The sequence below is a fragment of the Eurytemora carolleeae genome, unplaced genomic scaffold (assembly GCF_000591075.1).
Source record: "Eurytemora carolleeae unplaced genomic scaffold, Eaff_2.0 scaffold1361, whole genome shotgun sequence".
Taxonomy (NCBI): Eukaryota; Metazoa; Arthropoda; class Copepoda; order Calanoida; family Temoridae; genus Eurytemora; species Eurytemora carolleeae.
Genome location: NW_019397246.1, coordinates 46595 through 65782, shown reverse-complemented (window position 1 = coordinate 65782; position 19188 = coordinate 46595). Strand labels below are relative to the sequence as shown.

General features: G+C 32.8%; 3 protein-coding genes and 1 long non-coding RNA gene across 5 annotated transcripts; all 4 read left to right on the top strand.

Annotated features, from left to right (window-relative positions):
* The first annotated feature begins 1554 nt into the window (after positions 1 to 1554).
* Positions 1555 to 2295, top strand: LOC111713015 (uncharacterized). Its single transcript, XM_023487799.1, has one exon. It carries the CDS (start codon positions 1555 to 1557, stop codon positions 2293 to 2295), a length of 741 nt encoding a protein of 246 aa, XP_023343567.1.
* A 3375-nt stretch (positions 2296 to 5670) lies between these two features.
* LOC111713020 (uncharacterized) lies at positions 5671 to 6514 on the top strand. Its single transcript, XR_002767582.1, has 3 exons — positions 5671 to 5765; positions 6072 to 6138; positions 6355 to 6514. It is a non-coding gene; the product is annotated as an uncharacterized LOC111713020 (long non-coding RNA).
* Positions 6515 to 8150: 1636 nt separating this feature from the next.
* LOC111713017 (uncharacterized) lies at positions 8151 to 11470 on the top strand. The gene is made up of 7 exons (XM_023487803.1): positions 8151 to 8255; positions 9160 to 9235; positions 9427 to 9477; positions 9768 to 9812; positions 10040 to 10096; positions 10175 to 10201; positions 11074 to 11470. The coding sequence occupies exons 1-7, from the start codon at positions 8217 to 8219 to the stop codon at positions 11385 to 11387; spliced, it is 609 nt and encodes a 202-aa protein (XP_023343571.1). The 5' UTR covers positions 8151 to 8216; the 3' UTR covers positions 11388 to 11470.
* A 645-nt stretch (positions 11471 to 12115) lies between these two features.
* Positions 12116 to 15065, top strand: LOC111713019 (uncharacterized). Of its 2 annotated transcripts, none has more exons than XM_023487805.1 (5): positions 12116 to 12212; positions 12679 to 12736; positions 12812 to 12856; positions 14561 to 14599; positions 14707 to 15065. In XM_023487805.1, exons 1-5 carry the CDS (start codon positions 12147 to 12149, stop codon positions 15003 to 15005), a joined length of 507 nt encoding a protein of 168 aa, XP_023343573.1. In that variant the 5' UTR covers positions 12116 to 12146; the 3' UTR covers positions 15006 to 15065. The 2 variants fall into 2 exon arrangements, 1 of the variants encoding a protein (XP_023343573.1); XR_002767581.1 differs by lacking the exon at positions 12116 to 12212 and adding an exon at positions 12402 to 12426.
* Positions 15066 to 19188: the final 4123 nt, after the last annotated feature.

Genomic DNA, 19188 nt, shown 5'->3' with positions numbered 1-19188 from the left:
GGAATAGGTTACAAGAAATTCCTTGGATAGAGTTATGAAAATTTCATCAAAATGGGTTACAAGAAATTCTTTGTACCTGGTGTCTCAGAATGGGTTAGAGAAATTCCTTTGAAAAGCTGTCAACATTTTCACCGGATTTTCCTGTAAAAGATTCCAGGGAATTTCCGCGGATTCCAAGGAAAGATTCCTGGGAATTTCCGCAGATTCCAAGGAAAGAAAATTGTTACTTGGGATGTATCTGAATAAATGATTCAATAAGTTAATGATTAATGTTTTATGCTTTGTATCAACATCAAATACACTGTGATTTTGTCTTTTTGTTCCATAGTTTTCTGGTTCTCACTGTAGCAAAATATTTAATTTTGATTAAACGAATCTTACAATTTAAACTAAAAAATGTATTATTTTAAATTGCTAGATATTTACATTCTTGTATCTACTGCATAAATTTGTAAGTCTGACAGTTAAAATTATTGATTTTTAAATTAAAAAGCAATACCCTTGCACACAATTCCATGACTTAAATTGCTTCCTTTTTCACAATTATAGCACAATTTCACGTGATAAAATGGCGCAAGCAGAAGCAACCATTGCATGCAGTTCCGCGCAACAGAATTCCAATTGGAAACTTAGTTTACACCATAAACCTTTTATTTAAGTCAAACAAGGCTTGGACACTTCAGAAATTTTTTGAGAGAAGTAAAGTTGTAGTAATGTTGAGTTGAAGTTCTAAAATTCGCCAGAAAAATATTGAACCATACAAATACTTGGGCATGCTGGCGGTGTCCCCACATCTTTTAATAATGGTTGTTAGAACCCCTTTATATATCTAGATTATCCTGAATCAGTTGAAAGAATGTTTTTTTTTTGCAATCTTTATGTCTCATATATGCAACCTATGTAGTGTTTGCAATATTAGGAATTTATAGCATAAATATATGAAGAGGAAAGTAATTATAAATTGAAATCATTAAAATCAATGCTAGCTACAATTAATATAATATTTGTAAATGAAAAGATTATTAGAATATATGTTGTTTGTTCATTCTCACCATGAAACACAAGACACTTATATTTAAAGAGGAGTATTGTGACAGAAACCTATCTAGTCTAGTGTACTTAATGATTAAACCTCCAAATAACACTTTTTTTGAGCCTCTTAAATTTGTGCTAAAAATAAAACAATACTAGGGAATAAAAGTAGACTTTTTAAAAATTAGAATGCTAGTTAATTAACCAGCAATAAATGAAATAACATTTTTTTAATATTGTAGTGTTGTGGAAGAGGATGCCTGGCTGATGAGATAGAACGGATACGGGGCACAGCTCAGTACTGAAAAACATCTACACGTGTGATCTTGATATAAACTATTATTCTGAACCCTCTAGTAATAAGTTATAAGAAATATATATACTGGAAGTCATTTATGCGTTTTCATTAGTCTGACTCACGTCCTTTATATTGGTGACCCCCGACTTTTAACATACAGTTAAACGCTATCCAGTTTCCTGATTTTCTTGAACTTTGAACATTAAGTGATACATCCGAACATCATGACCGACCGAAAAGAAACTCCAACCGAGTTCGTCGCCAAAGTCTCCGTCAAGCTCCCGGATTTCTGGACAGAGGACCCCGACCTGTGGTTCCTTCATGCAGAGGTGGCCTTCAGAAACGCCCAAATCACACAGTCAAAAACCAAATTCGGCCACATCGTACAGAAACTTCCCCAGAAGATTATGGTCTTGGTACGCGGCCTGATCATGGGTTCTGCTGCCTCCTCAGAAACCCCTTACGAGGATTTAAAGGCCAAGCTTGTCTCCTCGTATACTTTATCACGCTGGCAGAAGGTTTCCAAACTAATTCATCACCCTGGGCTGGGAGACCGACGCCCTACTGCTCTCATGGACGCCATGTTGGCCCTTCTCCCAGAAGACGAGGAACCAGGTTGCCTGTTCCAGGGTGTATTTCTGGAGAGGTTACCCGTCCAGATGAGGGACCATCTAGTCTCCAGGGAATTCAAAAACTCTAGTGAAATGGCATTATACGCCAATAGTTTGTGGGACGCCAGGAAGGCTATACCTACCAACCACCTCCTAGCCACAGCGACGACCTTATCATCTTCCACATCATGTGGTAGAACTCAGGACCGCAGAAGCCCATCACCGAACTGCCGTAGTCAAACCCCAGGTCCATCAACCTCAGAGTGTTATTTCCACAAACGTTTTGGTCCTGCAGCCAACAACTGCCGCCCTCCTTGCAGTTTCCAGGGAAACGCCAGATGGACGACCAACTAAAGCTTGGGGTTCCAGATTGATTCCTCTACAGTTTGGTTCCCGCCATTTCCAGTTCCAGTTCCTCCTCGCCAACGTGGACCAACCAATCCTGGGAGCAGACTTCCTGGTAGAGTTTGACCTCCTAGGTCGACACCAAGAACCACCAAGTTCTTCAAAATCTCTCCTTTGAACCTCTTGCACCGCCTAGGTTTTCGCCTGCTGATTCCTCCGTTGCCTCTGTGTGTAAACTTGCCTCTGATGTTGCCTCTCTCCTGGATGAGTTTCTTGCAGCCTGGAATCCACGAACACCTGGTAAACTCCCTGAGCACAACGTGGAGCATGTGATTGAAGCAGAAGGACAACCGTTATATGCTCGCCCCTGCCGTTTGGATCAAGTTAAGTTAGCACTAGATAAAGCTGAGTTCCAAAAATTGGAATCGGCGGGTCTGATAGTCCTTGGGCCTCACCCCTTGGTTCAAAAATCTGATGGATCCTGGTGTCCTTGCGGCGATTACCGCCGTTTAAACAATGTTACCAGACCAGACCGGTATCCTCTCCCTAACATTTGTGATTTTGCAAACAATTTAAGAGGTTGCAAGTTTTTCTCCAAACTCGACCTAGTGAAGGGTTACAATCAGGTTCCTATGAGTGGGGCAGATATTTGTAAAACTGCCATTGTGACCCCATTTGGATTGTTTGAGTTTTTATATATGCCGTTTGGACTGAAAAACGCATCACAGACATTTCAACTATTGTCGACGATTTGATCACGAGTCTAGGACCGAGTTTTTACACGGTAAAAACCTGAGTTTATTTCACGAGATGAACACGGAATTTTTACATGGGAAAATAATTTTTCTCCCATCTAATTAAATTACATTTTTAAAAACCCCGGGAAAGGGGGGGGGATATATAATTGATTTCTGATATATAAATATATTGTGTAACAGAATATAATTATTACAAAATGTTTAGAAACTAAACATTTTAGTTTATAACTTTAGTGTTATAGATTACAATAATATCAAACAGTGTAAAGATTAGAAGTTTGGAAGATAAACTCTGGGAAGGATAAAAGAAAAATCCAGAGCTGAGGTTTTTAAAGTAAACCCTGAACTTTCAGAAACTTGAGCCTTTGTTAGGCCCAGGTTTTGTCTTAGTGTCTACCATCAGACCCAAATAATCTGATTTGTTAAACTGAATAATGCTTTCCCAAAGGATGAATTCAATTTGGAAATTTAGAAAATTAAAAAACTTTTAACAAAATTCACCAATTTTAATTTGTGTTTTTTTTTATAAAAATAAAAAAATGTTGACTCTACCTGTAGGTAGCAAACATTGTGCAAACATGATATTCTTTAAACCTGCAGTACGTTGTACATTATTAATAATTTATGTTGAAAACTAATACATAATGACATTATTCATTAAACTGCCTTTCAATTGAAAACATAGCAGGATTGGATTAAATCATGTGATATACTTAAATTGCGCTATAAACATGTGTGGAGATAGCTTCACTACGATATTTCTTTTCTCTATATTCATATAAATGTGCACATTAAACTTCAATTGTGTGGTAATATGGATGTCTTAATCATGTGATATATATATAATGACATAGGAATTGTAATTACGCCAATTCAAGTTAACTTGTGACATAAGATATTAAAATAGTCAGTTTATAGAGTAACTCTGTACCCATTTACTGTGTGAGAGTAAACCTGAAACCCTCTTCTCATTAACAGGTAGGATTGCCCCATTAATTTGGGATCAATACATAGCTTGTTGTATAGCTAGGCTTGTGTCCTTGTTGCATTTAGAGCAGACTTTCCCCATCAGTTGGGATTGATATACAGGTTGTTTAAAAGCTAGGCTTGTTTCCTTGTGTGGCATTTAGAGTGGATTGTCCTCATAATTTGGGATCTGGACTGACAGACAATTTGAATCTGGATATAAACGTTTCAAGAACTTGTTATGGAGTAGGCTTTTACTACAAAAGTGGTAGCAGTGGCTTGAATCAGATCAAGGAACCCTGAGTAATTACTACAGACTCAATGGAGCAATGAAGCAACAAGTTGTCGGGAGTGTAAACAGAGTGTAACAATAAACAGTTTTAAATTAAACCCTAGTGGACACATATTGAAGAACCAGACATCAGAATATCAAACATGAAGAAAACCGGAATAGTGGGTGGAAACTTTCAATGCAAAAATTGGAAGCCCTGAGGCAGAGGTTGGAACAAGAAATATAAGAAATTGGAAGCTATTCTGAGGAAAATCAAGAAATTGGAATGAGAATTAAGAAAAGAAAAAAGATTCAAAAATAATAACAATGTTTGAACAGAACAAGAAGATGGATGAATCACAACAACATATGGAAGATCTACAGAAAATAGTGGAAACACATTTTCCTTGCTCTTCTCTTGTGTCCCTGTGTGGCCTTTAAGAGCCAGGTGGGTTGAGTCCTTGTTGAATTTGATGGCGAAAAGGTTGGACCTGGATAGATACATTTTGAGAACTTGTTATTGAGTAGGTGTTAAGGGTGTATACAGGGGGAGGCAAAGGGGACAGTTCTCTCACCTAGACCTGTCAAGGCTTAGCCCCCCCCTAAATTTTAGAGCTATCAAACTATTTAAATCTGAAACAAAATTTTTTTTTCTGCTAGTTTTGTTTGAACAAGAGATACAGTAGTACTTTCAATGTAATTAGACTGGGACTCGACAAATAATTCCCAAAATATTGTACAAATATAAAAGTTGGTATGAAAGAAAGTGAGTCTTGGCAACAAACTCAAAATTTTCTAATCCCTATTTCTTTTCAACCTGATGGTATAAACTCTTTATATTTAAAACTTATCATATTTGATCTAACAGTTTTCATAGTTTAAAATATCTAAGCTCTAAAAGATTGGGTTGCACAGAAATATGAAAATCAGAGATTGTGACAAAAAATCAATTTCTTCACTATAAAAAGCCCAATCATTTTTAACATTAAAGAATTTTGATTAGCTTAAGTATTTAAGGATTTTCAACTTCTCCCAGTTTCAACAAAACTGCATAATATCATGTATGCTTCTATTATTTTCCTTGATCATTTCTAGTTTTTGGTAAACAATTTCAGCTTAAGACAAATTCCAACATTAGAGCCTCAGCCCTACTTTGATAAAGCCAAATCATTACACCCCAATCTAGCTAAAGTTTGTGATATATTCATCTTGAAATATCAGTAAATCAGTAAATATATAATTTCACCCTGAAGTTAAGAGGAATTGGTTAGAATGAATGTGCTTGAAATTACCCATGAATATCTTTTTTTGTGTTTTTTTTAATCATTGCATTTTATGCCTTGCTTATTGTTTCTTTGATGTTTGAATATAATTAATACAGGTTTTATATTGGCAAATTGTTAGTTTACTCTAGATTTGATTGTAACTCAGTTCCATCTTGAATCATGTTAAATCTTATTTTTTGTCTTACATTTCTGTTTCAGGTAAAACCTCTTAAAGTGAAATAACCAAAAGTGGAACCAGCAGAATACATTGAAAAATATTGACAATACAGTATCTTGTTATATTTTCTTAATAGTTGACAAATGAATCCTGTAATGCATTACATTCAATTGTTATGATTATATGTTGGATCTTTTTGTTAACAAATATCTAAATACAATAAATTGGGAAAGCTTAAACTATTCGTCGTCCAAATTTTGAAGATTTCCAGAGGTTCAATTTTCTAGTTTTTGAGGTTATTATTGCAGAATGAAAATTTCTAGTTAATTCTAAGTTTAAATTAATAGGCAACCTTACCTAAAACATATCTTATTGAAACAGCAGATGAACCCCTACCATTTGCAGTAGAACCAGGTTATTAATTTTTTTCTAGTTTTTAAATTCATTTTTGCCATAATTTGTCACTTTTTAGTATGTGTCCCTCTGCCACCCTTCCATGTTTAATTCATTCAGCTTTTTTATCAATTGAACTTAATGTTCTAGTAAACAAGAACCATTTATTTAGTCAAATTGAAATGTGGTAACTGTGCAAGTTTACTTTTTAATTGTAAATCTTTCAAAATAATATAGGGCCAGATGCAAATCTACCACGAACTGGTGATGACTATATTGTGTGGGCAGATAGGAGTACAGAGTATCCAACTAGTGAGGATTATTCTAATGCATTGATGTTAATTTGAAATGTTCTGTAAAACAATGTTACGAAATAAATGGATCTACCCAGACTCAATATTTTTTTCCATTAAATTATCATTATTGCCAAGGAGGTAACAGATGAGTTGCTTAATTTCTCAAATTTCAAGGAATAAATTAAAAATTTGTGTTTATCCTCAATAATATTTGTTCTTGCAAATTGGATAAATACAGTAATAACCAGTAAACTCTAGAATATGCAGTTAACCTGTAATCTCCAGTAATATAAATAGTCCAATGAGTATAAGACACAACAATTGTGCTGTGTGAACATACCCATTTTACTTAATAAGTGATTAAATAACTTTTTTAACTTGATTAAATAACTTGTTGTTTTGTAACATCAAATTGGTTAATGTCGTCTTCCCATTCTATTTTTTCACTGTAGAAATTAAATGAAAAGGAGGTAAATTTTGACTTGGCCAGCTATGACTTATGGTTAAGACAATTCATCATAGAAATAGAATAAAGAAAAAATTGAGAAATTCATTAAACAGCAAGATTACTGTTTAAGAATGATAATGATTTAATAATAACTGGATTTTAATCATAATTGGACAGCTACTAAATTTTTGATTTCTCAAAGTAAATAAACAATTCTTAAGGTTTTTATTAGAAATCTTGAATTTTTATTTTTAAACCAACAGTTCCAGAAAAAGGTTAATACAAAAAGTGTCATGCAAATAATTAATTTTTACATCAAAAACTTTTCTATGTTTTTTGTTTATTCACTCAGATTTTCTTTCTAAGCTATCAGACAAAAATTTACTTTTTGAGTGGTAATTGGTGTTTTTATTTCTTGGAATTCTGAAACTTTCAGTGCTCCAAGGGACAGTTTATTTGCTTATTGAGGAGGGTAAAAATAGTTTTCAGGTCAAAGGAAAGTTTTTGGGGAAATGGTTCCATCTTGTTGACTATGATCTATCATTACAAAATTTAAATAACCCTTTAAATGTACTGCTACTGGGGAGTCAGTCCTTATATTTATACAAAATGTCAAAGGTCATCTGTAGAGGCCCCACTTTCAGAGCAGGGTAAGTAAAACATGTGCTCTCAAAATAAGCACCATGAATTATAACATGTAGAGGTTGAGGTTATAGAACAAGAAAAAGAAGCCAGGTAATATTATAACATACAGAGGTTGAGGTCGTAGAACAATAACAAGAAGCCAGGTAATATTAAAACATGCAGAGGTCGAGGTCATAGAAAAAGATCAAGAAGCCAAGGCCATAGAACAATAAGTCAGGTAATATTATAAATAACAATTGGAGGATAAGATTGTAGAACTAGAACAAGAAGCCAGTGTCCGAATTTAATGAATTTAAGCCGCGTCTCAAATCACCCAAAAACCGGTTTCAATTGAGTGCCTGCTTAAATCTTGGAAAGCTTAATACAATTTTAAGTGAAACCAACCATATTTGAGCTGCAGTTTAAATTTAAGCCCCCACTCAAATTCTTTAAATTCGGCCTCAGGTAATATTATTGCATGCAAAGGTTGAGGTTGCAGAACAAGATCAAAAGTCAGGTAATATTATAACATTCAGAGGTTTAGGCTGTTTCAAAAAGTTTAGTAAATAAGATTTCCTTATTTCAAATTGCTTAAATGAACTGGTCTATTTCCTCTTAATTAGTGCATTTTATGTTTTGCTTAAGTTTCTTTGATGATATAATAAATACAGATTTAGATTGGCAAATTGTTTTAATCTAGGTTTAATTGTACCTCAGTTGCATCTTAAATCATGTTAAATCTTGTGATTTGTCTTTTCTTTCTGTTTCAGGTAAATATTCTGGAGCAGACATTTTCTTTACCAATCTAATTTTTCATAATTTTTGAACCCTTGGACCAATTTGCCTCAAATTTTGATTGGGTAACTTAGGAGACCCATAGAAATTTTCTTAGCTTGGTTTTTAGGTTCTTAGTTGACTTTAATAGCAAAAATCCATCTTCCTTGTAAAATCATTCAAGTGCTTTTGGATGGCACGAGTAGTAACCTGGGCAGATCTGAGCTTCCGAGGTGGTAGCTAATAAATGTACATATTATTTTTCTTCACCTGCAAATCTTCAACTCTCATTTGTTCTTTCTTCTTTTTTCTGCCAGTCCATTTTTGGTGCTGTTTTTATATTGTTTAAAATGAGTATGTGTCTTTGTGCCAATTTCAAGACAGTGTGATTTTCATTGAACCCCCCCCCCTTATTTTGATTATTTGATTTTGTCATCATCATTCTAATTCAGAACACATGAATGGGGAGGAAGGAGTTTATAGGTGAGAAGAAGGTGAACCATAAATAAATGAACATAGATATTTCTGTGATACTATATCTGAAAAAAGTGTTTGAAAGAGAAATAAGTTCCCTGCTCATATTTTTCTTTGGCTACATAGAGAGGGTTGACATAGCAACAGAAGAGGATTTGGTGACCCACTCAGAGTTAACATAGCTTTAAGAAAGCCAAGGAATGTCTACAAGTCTCATTTTTCTGCATGTGAAGAGGTCAGATGTGTTAAGGAATTTTAAGGAAGCTAGGAAGGGTTGACAGAGATTGCTCTTTCTTGTAAGCAACTGTAGGTTCAACCCATATAATGCTCTGCCTGATGCAGTACTTCTGGGGAGTTAGTCTCCTAGGCAGTGCAGGTGGAGGGAAATATGTTTTAGTAGATTATTATAAGTTTAAATATTTATAGGAAACTTTACCCAGAACATATCTTATTGAAACAGCAGATGAACCCATAGAACCCATACCACATGCAGTAAATCCAGGTTTATTATTTCTCTAGTTTTTTTCTTTTTAATTAAAAACAGAAAATGTTTTTTGCATTTTTTTCTATTTTGCAGATGAAACTAGCATTTAATAAACAAATTAAATATTATGTTTACTATGAAAGTACACTTGTTGGTTGTAGATAAAAAACAAATTTAAAAATTCTGTTAATTTAATATCAAAATCTTAGTGGTAAACTCAAACCTATCCAAAGCTGGTGATGACTATTCCATTGACAAAGGTTAGAAATGGTTAAGATATTAAAATATGCAGTAGATAAAGGTTTTGAAATTCTTTAGTTTTTTAGCAATTTTTGTCCACTCTATTAATAAACATCCTCATGTTCCATGTTTAATTCAATTACATTTTTATATCATCTAAACTGAAATGAACCAATCACTTTGTGATTTCACTATGAAGTTATAAATGAATTGGAAAGTTTAATAATTCAATGAGTTATTTTGTAGGATAAAAATTTCCATTGGGATTTTCAGAATATAATTAAAGTTGTAATAATAATCAAAATTTTAGTTGGTGACACAACCCTCTCAAAAGCTGTTGATGAAGTAGATCCAGGTTTTTTTAGGCATTCTGATCCCCCCACCATTATTAATTTTTTTTATTATTAATTTAAACTGTACTTATCAGTTAAAAGCAGAAAATTTCTTTCAACTAGTCTATTTTGCAGATTATACCAGCATTTAATAAACAAATTGAATAGTTTGTTCACTTTGCATGTCCACTTGTTGGTTGAGAATTTTAAAAGAAAATTAATTTCTGTTAAATAAAAATATTAATTTTAGTGATAGACACAAACCCCTCTGTAGCTGGTGATGACTATGCCATGTGGATAGATGAAAGTGAGAAGTTGATAAAATAAAATAAATAATCTTTAAATTAAAAGTTTAGGCATAAAACAATTTATTTATATATTTTAGATGGAGAGTCCCATTCTTGCCAAGGAAGTAAGTTAGTTGGTCAATTTTATCTCTAAACTACTAAAGAGAATAAATCAAGTGTCTAAACTTTTGGTTGTTTTTAAAAACTGATTTTTGAAAAATGCAAAGAAAAATTCTATAATAGTATTTTATAAACATTTGGAAGGAAATTGCTAAATTTCACTATGTAAAATTTTATCACTAACAGAAGACATTTGCAAAAACAAACCAAAAAAATATTTTTTTGGTAAGTTTTTGCCACATGTTTTGCTAACTTTGAGTAGTTTGTAAGAGTAAAGAATTCAGTTACAGAAAAACTAATCAATTTATTGAACATAACTAACCTTGTTGGCTTACTTTACAGTAAAGTGCATTTCTGTCTTTATTTTTATACTTTTTGTAATAATTTAGATTTTATTAATTATTTAGGCAAAATTGATTTATCTGATATAATTCTTTAAATCAAAGCCAATCATTCATGAATTACTTTTTTAAGTTCATAACTTGTTTATAATTAAATCTTACACTGCAAGAACAGCCATAATTGGTTGTCCAATATTCCCGCAAAGTCCTTGCATACTCCAGCTCTTTACATTATCTTCATAGTTTATTTAGTAGGTTTGATTCATACTTTTGATCAAATTTGACACTAAAGATAATTTTCTAGATTTTTTCTGTACTAACATAAGTTTTTACAAAATTTACAAATTGTAAATATCATTTTTTGACCCCAGCCTTCAAGAGCACTCAAAACCAAGGCAGTTTATTTTTATTAAGTGTAGGGCCATCCAAAACCCGAGTCTTGACTTTATTTTTATTTCAGTCTAAGTAAAAGCAAGGATAGGGCTTTACTTAAGTAGAAATAAGTTGAATGCCTAATGCCAAATGCAATAATTTAGATATGGGTTCTATGGACTTCAGTACCCCTCAATGGATAGAGCAAGTTACACCATGTGCTAGTGTCACATTAAACTTAGGTGGAAATACATTTAAAGTTCGTAAAGGTAGCGATGATACTTCTCCTGTGACCCTCAATGGATTCCTTGTATCAGTGGAACAATACAAAAATGCCCTAAATGGAGGAACAGTGTCTCTATCTAATGAAAATGGAGACGCTACTGCTGAACTAAAAACTTCTGCTGATGACACTGTTATGCTAGATGGAAAAGCTTTAACTAATGTTGAACTTAAAAGTGTAACGTCAATTGGTTAAATCCTGTAAAACCTTCCTGACTATCAGTTTTAATATGGGTGACATATATAATTAGTAAATAAAGTTAATACACCTGTACTTAATATTAAAACATTTTTACTCAAAGTAACTTTCATTTAAGCATTAGTTTAGTTTGAACCTTAATTTAGTCTTAATACTTCTCCATGCAGAACTTAATCTTTATTGTATAGTAGACCATCATAATTGTATGAATTAAAAATGTTTCATTTCTTCCTCTTTGCAAAATATGTAGAATAAGTGGCAGTTCAAGTTAACCGGTATGATGTGGGATGTGGTGTCATTTGACAGTACATTGCAAACCTTCTGTCAAATGAAACTAGTACTCTAGAACCAAAACTTTCCATTTCTTTTGTAAGAATTTTAACCACAGTACTTCATGCAGTATATTGTGTACTGCATGTAAACTTCCTTGTAGAGAAATAAATCATCCAACAAGGAAGTAAAATATACTTTCAAGATAGGATGCTTATGGATGACGCAAACATGATGAATGCATACCGGCATGCGTAAAATGGTTAGTAGAAACTGAGAATGGCAACATGGAAAGATAGATCAATCTAATTGTATTTGTATTTAAACCCTTACAAGTGTATTTTTCAAATGTAGCTGTTTAATTTAGTATGCGGCAACTTTATTTTAAAAACTGAAATCAATTAAAGTTTTAATTATTTTTGATTTTATTATTCGGCATGTTTAATGTTTTAATCAATAAATACTATGTTAATGTTCATTATGTAAATGAATTACTCAGTTAATCAAGTAATAATGTGGCATCTAGTAATTTGTGTCATGGTTTTAATTCAGGTTGAGCTCATTAATCTTACCATCTAATTAAATATCATACAAGTGTGCAATTACCCAACCTAAAATTTTTTCAATACCCTTGAATTATTAAATTTTATAAACCATGTAAAACTATATCACTGTAAAGTGGACAGTATGAGAAGGTAAAATTCATGAGAACCACTAATACAGCTTTGCAACCTGATAGCATCTAAAAACTTGATTTAACAACTAAGTATGAGAAAAGCAAATTTATTCTATACAATATTAAAAATTCAAAACTTTTTGTTTTTCTTAATTTCAATAAATATATAAAATTCAAATTTTAAGCACAATTTATTTTATTAACTTTTTTATTTCTATATTCTATCGTTATCAGCATAGTATTTTTGTAAAGCATAAAATGTCATGGAAAAATAACCAAATGTAACCAAACTGAAATGATAAAGTGTTTAAAAAATTGAAAATGTTTAAAATTTATTTTCAGGATGCATCTTCCAAATTTTACCTGATTGAAACTGATAAAACCCTTGTGAAAAACTCAGGTATGATAAAGTTTAAGATGAACAATAGTAATTGCAGTAATTCTTTCTAAATGTCTCCATGTTGGGATGTTATAGAAACAGGAACAGTAGCACCTCTATTTGGAGATTACAGTGCAGCAGGTAATGCTTAAATTTGTATATATATTATATATATTTTAATTAGAAATATATATATTTAAATCTAGATAGACATGTATATGTAGGGATGTTAATGTTTTCATTTTTGACAACAAAAAACGAAAATGAAACAATCATTAAACAATTGTTTTGTAAAATGATTATTTTACTAAAGCTCACGGTTGTTAATGATGTCCCTTCTTAAATGAATATTCACAACGACTCTTTGCTAATGATCTTTAAAGAAGAGAGGAAACTTCCCCCAAGAGCATAGGTACTTATAATTGAGCAGTTTTAAAGAAAATATCAACAATTTTCAGCTCCCCCACAACTTTTTACCTTCATATAAGACAACATTTAATAAAGTTGCATGTAATTTTTTTAACTTTCTTAATGATCATTAACGACGACCCTTTGCTAACGCTTGTTAGCATATTTATCAAAAAAAAAAAATTCTAAAACAATTTTTTTTTCAAAAACTATAGATTTTTAAAACAATTTTATAAAAAACAATCGCTGATAGTTTTGTAAAAACAATCGTTTTCAAAAACAATTAAAGTTTAAGTGGGTGTTATTAACCCTATTCCCGCTGGGGGGGGGGGGTCAATTTGACCCCCCCCTGTAGTTTTTTTTACATAACTCAAAAAGTATTGGTCTGAGGCTGTTGAAATTTTCTGACTTTTCTTACATACCCATAGCCCTCCCTTTAGGCCTAAAACAGGGCTTTAATATTAACTGCCTGAGTCCTCAGGCACACTGCCTGAATGACTGCTTTTTCCTGTAACAAACTAAATCTTTGTTTTGACCCACTTTCACTTGTCAGATTTTGATAAAATTTAGCTTTTTGGAAAGCCTTTGACAAAAGGAAACAAATTGCACAAGTTTTGCGACAAAAAAAATTGCAAATTTTTTGCAAACAACCTGTCAAAGGAAATTTGCACATTTTTAGTTTTTCTTGATTAAAAACCATGTTATTTAAAATATTGCAAAATTTTTTGCATATTTGAAATGGCATGGTCAAGGGCTTTTCAAAAATGTATAATTTTTCATTTTTTTGACAAATTTTTTTTGCACACATTTTTACTATATAACTGGATTTTGCGATAAAAAATTCAATTTTTTGCAAATTTGCAAATTTTTTAGCAGATTCTAAAAGTAGAGCACAAGAGCTTTCTAATGATGTATCATTTGTCATATTTGGACATCAAACATGGGATTTAGAGGGGGGGGTCAAATTGACCCCCCCCCCCCAGCGTATCCTGGTTTTCAAGTACCCCAGCAGAGATAGGGTTAAAAGCAATTGTTTTTCAGAATACAAAACAATCATTTTTGAAAATGATCAGAAAACAAAACAAAAAACGATCCTTTAACAATCTTTTTCAAAAACAATTAACAACCCCATGTATATGTCTGTTGTTTGATTTTAATCAACCAAAGTCAATATGTTTTCCTTTTGTGCAGAGGAACTTTGTCATATTTTACATGTTTATCCAAACCTTAAGTTAAGCAAATGTTTGATTTAAAGTTAAATATTTTAAACTGAGTTCAGATCTGATGATCCTGTATCATTTCCAATATTAGCAAATCTTGAAGTTTTGTAAATAAAGTCATAAATGTCAAGATGTCAAAAGTTCATAATGCACAGTCTGTTCAAATAATAGTTGATCTGAGCTGATTTAAAAGAAGCTACTAATAGCAAGTCTTTAGATGAAGATGCCCCAAGACAATGTGGTCCATCTATGGGAGGTAATCTGGTACAATGCAATTTTATCAAATCTAAGATGATTAATTTTCACATCTTTAATACTTGAACAATTTGGAGAATTTTAGCCTAAATCCAAAATATAATTAAGGACTAGGATCCAGAAACTATAAATCTGCTGAATGGCTGAGTGGTGTTCTACCTTGTACATATGCCGTGATGAAGGTTGATGGCAATAAATTTGTAATTACCAGAGAAGAGCCTGGAACCCCTGTCAAAATAAATGGGTTTAATGTCACCAAAAAGGACTACCAGAGGGCACTTGATGGGGAAATTGTAGAGTTGATGAATGTGGATGGTAATACAACCAGCTTAGTTGTTACAGATGGAAATGTGATGATAGATGGAAAATCTCTTAATGTTGGTGACACAATTTCTTTTGTGATATAAATATTCTAATTATGTAATTTTTAAAAGAAATTTTTGGATTAAATTCGAATGAAAAAAGTGTATTCATTTTAGAAGAAGTAATATAGAAATTTGAAGAAAAGGTATTTGACAAACAATATATATTAATAAAATATGTTAGCTTTCAGTCCACCTATAATATGAAGTATATTTTTCTCTTCTAAGGTTTCCACCTATCCAGTTTGTGGTTTCAAAAATCCAGCGGAAGCATGACAAAAAATAGAAGATCATGAGATTGGAGCTGTTTGCTCCATTGTTGCAATCCTCTGTGTAGCTTGATATACTTCCGATATGCGATCTTCAAATCCTTTCTTTCAGGGTACTCTTGGTTTAACTGTTCCAGTTCTGTAAAAGTCTTTAGAAGCTCCCTCAATCTCAATATCTTAATTAGCTTCTCCAACTCTATATCTCATTCAATAGCTCCAGTTCTGTATCTCTTACACTGCAATCTGAGCTGTTAGCTGTTCATTACTAGAGCTGCTTCTAGAGTCTCTTCTAGGTTAGCTGTTCATTACCAGAGCTGTTCCTAGAGTCTCCGGTATGTTAGCTGTTCATTACCAGAACTGCTCCAAGAGTCTCTGCTATGTTAGCTGTTCATTACTGTAGGTGCTCCTAGAGTCTCTGCTACTTCAGGTGCTTCTACAATCTGAGATGCTTCTAGTGCATTCTAAGCTGCTTCCTTAACAAACAGCGCTGTTCCTGAAGTCCCTGCTACGTTGACTGTTCTTCCAATCTGTTTTTACTGTGATCTCAGCTCCTTCATTTGCTGGACTTGCAACAGGTCTTCTAAGAGCTGCTCTGCAATGAGCAGTGTCTCTTAACCCAGAATCCTCTGAAATGAGTAGAGCAGCTTCTGATGTACTGGGGGGGGGGGGGTAATCTAGTTCTTCTCTGTATGAACACTCTATCTGCTCCATGTCTCTAGTAGCTTTGTTCATAGAACCAGCTGAAGAATATATCTTGGTCTGTGGTTGGAATGGCTGGTCTGTAGTTCAACTTGTTTGCATCTCTTGTCACAAGATTATCTTATTCTTATATGATGTGTATGTGGATATCTTTTTGTAAGAGCAGTGTCTCCTGGATTTAGATTATTTTGTTCTTCTATAATGGACAAGTGGAGAGCTGTCTTCTAAGAGTGGCGTCACCTGTATCAAAATCATCTTGTTCTTCTATGATGTGTATTTAGAGAGCTAAGAGCAGCGTCCTCAGTATCAGGTTTAGTTTCTGCTCCTGGAGTCATAAGTCGCACTAGATCTTATAGATTCTACAGATATATGAAGAGCTGTCTGTAAAGATCAGCATCTCCAGTATCAGATTTAGACAGCATCTGATATCTTGAATATCCTAATTCTCTTCTGTATCCAGGATATTCCAGTAGGTAGTTTAGATGGGCTTGTTTGAGAGCAATTGGTCCAGTTCTAAAGGCTACAGGATATGAATCTCTTGATGAGATCTACAGACAAGTATGGGAACCTGTGTGTTTGTTTCTTCTAAACCAGTTGAAGAGTAAGCAGCGTCCTCAGATATCAGTGATGATGAGGACTCCAAGGATGTATCTTCTTGTATAATGAGGTGGAAAGAGGCCAGTGTCCTCCTAAGTTCCCTAGGAGGCATGATAAAGATATATCTATATATTGGCTGTCTGATAGCTGTATGTTGTGCAAGCCACCCAGCCTTCCTATACAAACGGAAGATTTATAATCTGTGTCCATATTCCAGAAAGGTTGGTTGTGTACTGTTCTTAGTCTTTAGGTTCTCTACTCCACTCAGAGCTGGAAGAAAGGGTTGAAGGGTTTTTCAGTATATGATCATACTCTATAAATTTCATCATGGTTTAATTATTACAGTATTAAAAAAAGATTCATATGAGATGTTTTAAATAAGTCTTGCTCAACATTTCTTAATATTACTACTAACCATCTTAGTCATGTATTTTTATTAAAAAGTTTACTATATTCATTTTTATTAATTTCTCTGACCAGCTTCCCAGATAGCCAAATTGCGCAAAAAGAGCGCAAATTAAACATTACTTTTCGCATTTTTACGTAAATTTTATGTAGAGATTTTGGTTCTTTTTACGTCATGAAAGACGTAAAATCGCACACTTAGCTACGCAAATTTATTGGTTTTAGTATACGTAAAATTTACATAATAATATTATACAAATTTACATCGAAAATGTGCATTATTTATTTCTCAATAAACATGTCGGCTCTCTTTTACCAAAAATTATGCTAAATCTAAGCAAATTTGATGCATGCAGATATGCCATCCATCCCTGCAGTTGGATGGCTGGATGCAGTATAAGTATCTCTCTCTAACTGATTCCACTCATCAGGGAATATAGTTTAACATAGAGATTACTGCTTATAGCTTTATTATTAGTATGGAGTTATAAAAGTTATATAAATTTTTCTGATAGAAAAATTAATGCATTTTCCTAATAAAAATGTTTTGTTTTTTTTTAAATTAAAAATAATTTAAAACCCCTAAATCTTGACTTCTAAATGATATACTTTTAGTAAAAAATTTAATCTGTACCTTTTTACTTTTTTTAAATTTTATGTAAAACAAACAGAGACACCTAGCAGTAAAATTTGGTACTAAAAACCAGTGTGCAATGTAGCGCATTAAATTCTCTGCCCAATTACCCCCCCCCCCTTCCCACTCTTATCTACAAATCACACGGCTTTCTATTTAATATAACATTATATACTGCTGCACTCTGCACTGCAGTGCACACACACCTAGGCCACTCAATTCTTCAATATTTAAAACACTCAACACATATGCGTAAAAAAGCGCAATTTTTACCCAATTTTAATGCTAACAAAGACAATTTAAATTCTTTTAAAAAGTTTATTTTTTCAATTTATTTTGGAAAATGCAATATGTGCCATTTAGGAAATTTTAGATATTTCACAAATAATTTTGATTAGAGTTTTAGGCAATTACGCAAATTGAGCGTATTTTTACGCAATTTGTTTACCTGAAATAAAATGATACACATCTCCACAAATTCATGATATTTTTACTTAAAGCTGGGTTATAAAATATTTACTTAAGAAAAATTAGATATTTACACTACTTTGAAATCTAGACTTACGCAAATTTGCGTTTTAATTGCGTAATTGGAGCCAAAATATTATGCGTTTACGTTGCTTAGGCAATTTGGATAGCTGGGTTATGTCAATCTGATATTGGACATTCTAGGGATTCAATATTCTTAATAAGTTAAAGGAGGGTAAGTTTTTAATGTATAAAGGCTGTTGAGGGTTGTTTTTAGTTGTAATCCTTTCAGCCAACAAATAGATATTTTTTCAAAGGACCTTTTTGTAACAAATGTTACCCAAATCTTTGATATTTTGAAATTTTGCTTTACAACTTACTATGCAGCACCATAGCAGATGTCAAACTTATTGTCAACATTAAGTTATAAGCCTTTTAAATTTAGTTTGAGAAATTTTCTATTTCTATTGTGTGCACTGTTTGTGGGTTCTTTCCTCCTTTCGCCAACATTCACTATTGCTCTTTTAACCATTTATCACACTGCTTCCTTTTCCATATCAATTTCCTCTAATACATTATGGATCAGGTGAAAGGCTTTATATTTGGATTTGGAAAGTTTTAGACCAAATGGATTAGTGTATTGTGTCCAAATAATCAATTTCCATGATTTGTTTTTAAAAATTCCTGTGCTGTGACAATGGAGCTTACAACGTCCAGGAAAGGCTGATCAAATAGAAATAGAACATTTGAGATGAGACTTTAAAATCCTAAACCCAAGTAAAACCCAAACTCTGGCTTAGATAGAACCCAAGTCAGGATTGATTCGACCAATCAGAGACTGTTTAGCAAGCTTTCTCTCTGTAGCAGGCAGAATGCTGTCAGGCAGTGACGGAAATATGGGGGGGGGGTTATTAGGGTTATTAACCCCCCCCCCTAGAATCATGGGGTTGAAGAGTTGTTACTAGGATTTGTTTCTAAAAAAAGGTTGATTTTAAATTAAATATCTTTAAAATTTGCACGAAAATAATTTGAATGTGCAGATACTTCAGATATTTCAGATTTCAAGTTAACATATTCTAAATAATTCTAAACTCTAAAGTAAAAGTAAATATCATTATACAATTAGATGTTTTTAATCAAAAAAAAAACAGTATGG

What these genes read in the sequence shown, in the direction of transcription:
- LOC111713015 (XM_023487799.1), top strand. Translation starts at nt 1,555, where the DNA reads ATGACCGACCGAAAAGAAACTCCAACCGAGTTCGTCGCCAAAGTCTCC.
- LOC111713017 (XM_023487803.1), top strand. Translation starts at nt 8,217, where the DNA reads ATGTTAAATCTTGTGATTTGTCTTTTCTTTCTGTTTCAG. An exon ending in TGTTGATGAAGTAGATCCAG is followed by an intron (nt 9,813 to 10,039) that starts GTTTTTTTAGGC and finishes TATTAATTTTAG; the next exon opens with TGATAGACACAAACCCCTCT. An exon ending in GTCCCATTCTTGCCAAGGAA is followed by an intron (nt 10,202 to 11,073) that starts GTAAGTTAGTTG and finishes GCAATAATTTAG; the next exon opens with ATATGGGTTCTATGGACTTC.
- LOC111713019 (XM_023487805.1), top strand. Translation starts at nt 12,147, where the DNA reads ATGAATTACTCAGTTAATCAAGTAATAATGTGGCATCTAGTAATTTGT. An exon ending in TGGAGATTACAGTGCAGCAG is followed by an intron (nt 12,857 to 14,560) that starts GTAATGCTTAAA and finishes GCAAGTCTTTAG; the next exon opens with ATGAAGATGCCCCAAGACAA. An exon ending in ATGTGGTCCATCTATGGGAG is followed by an intron (nt 14,600 to 14,706) that starts GTAATCTGGTAC and finishes AATATAATTAAG; the next exon opens with GACTAGGATCCAGAAACTAT.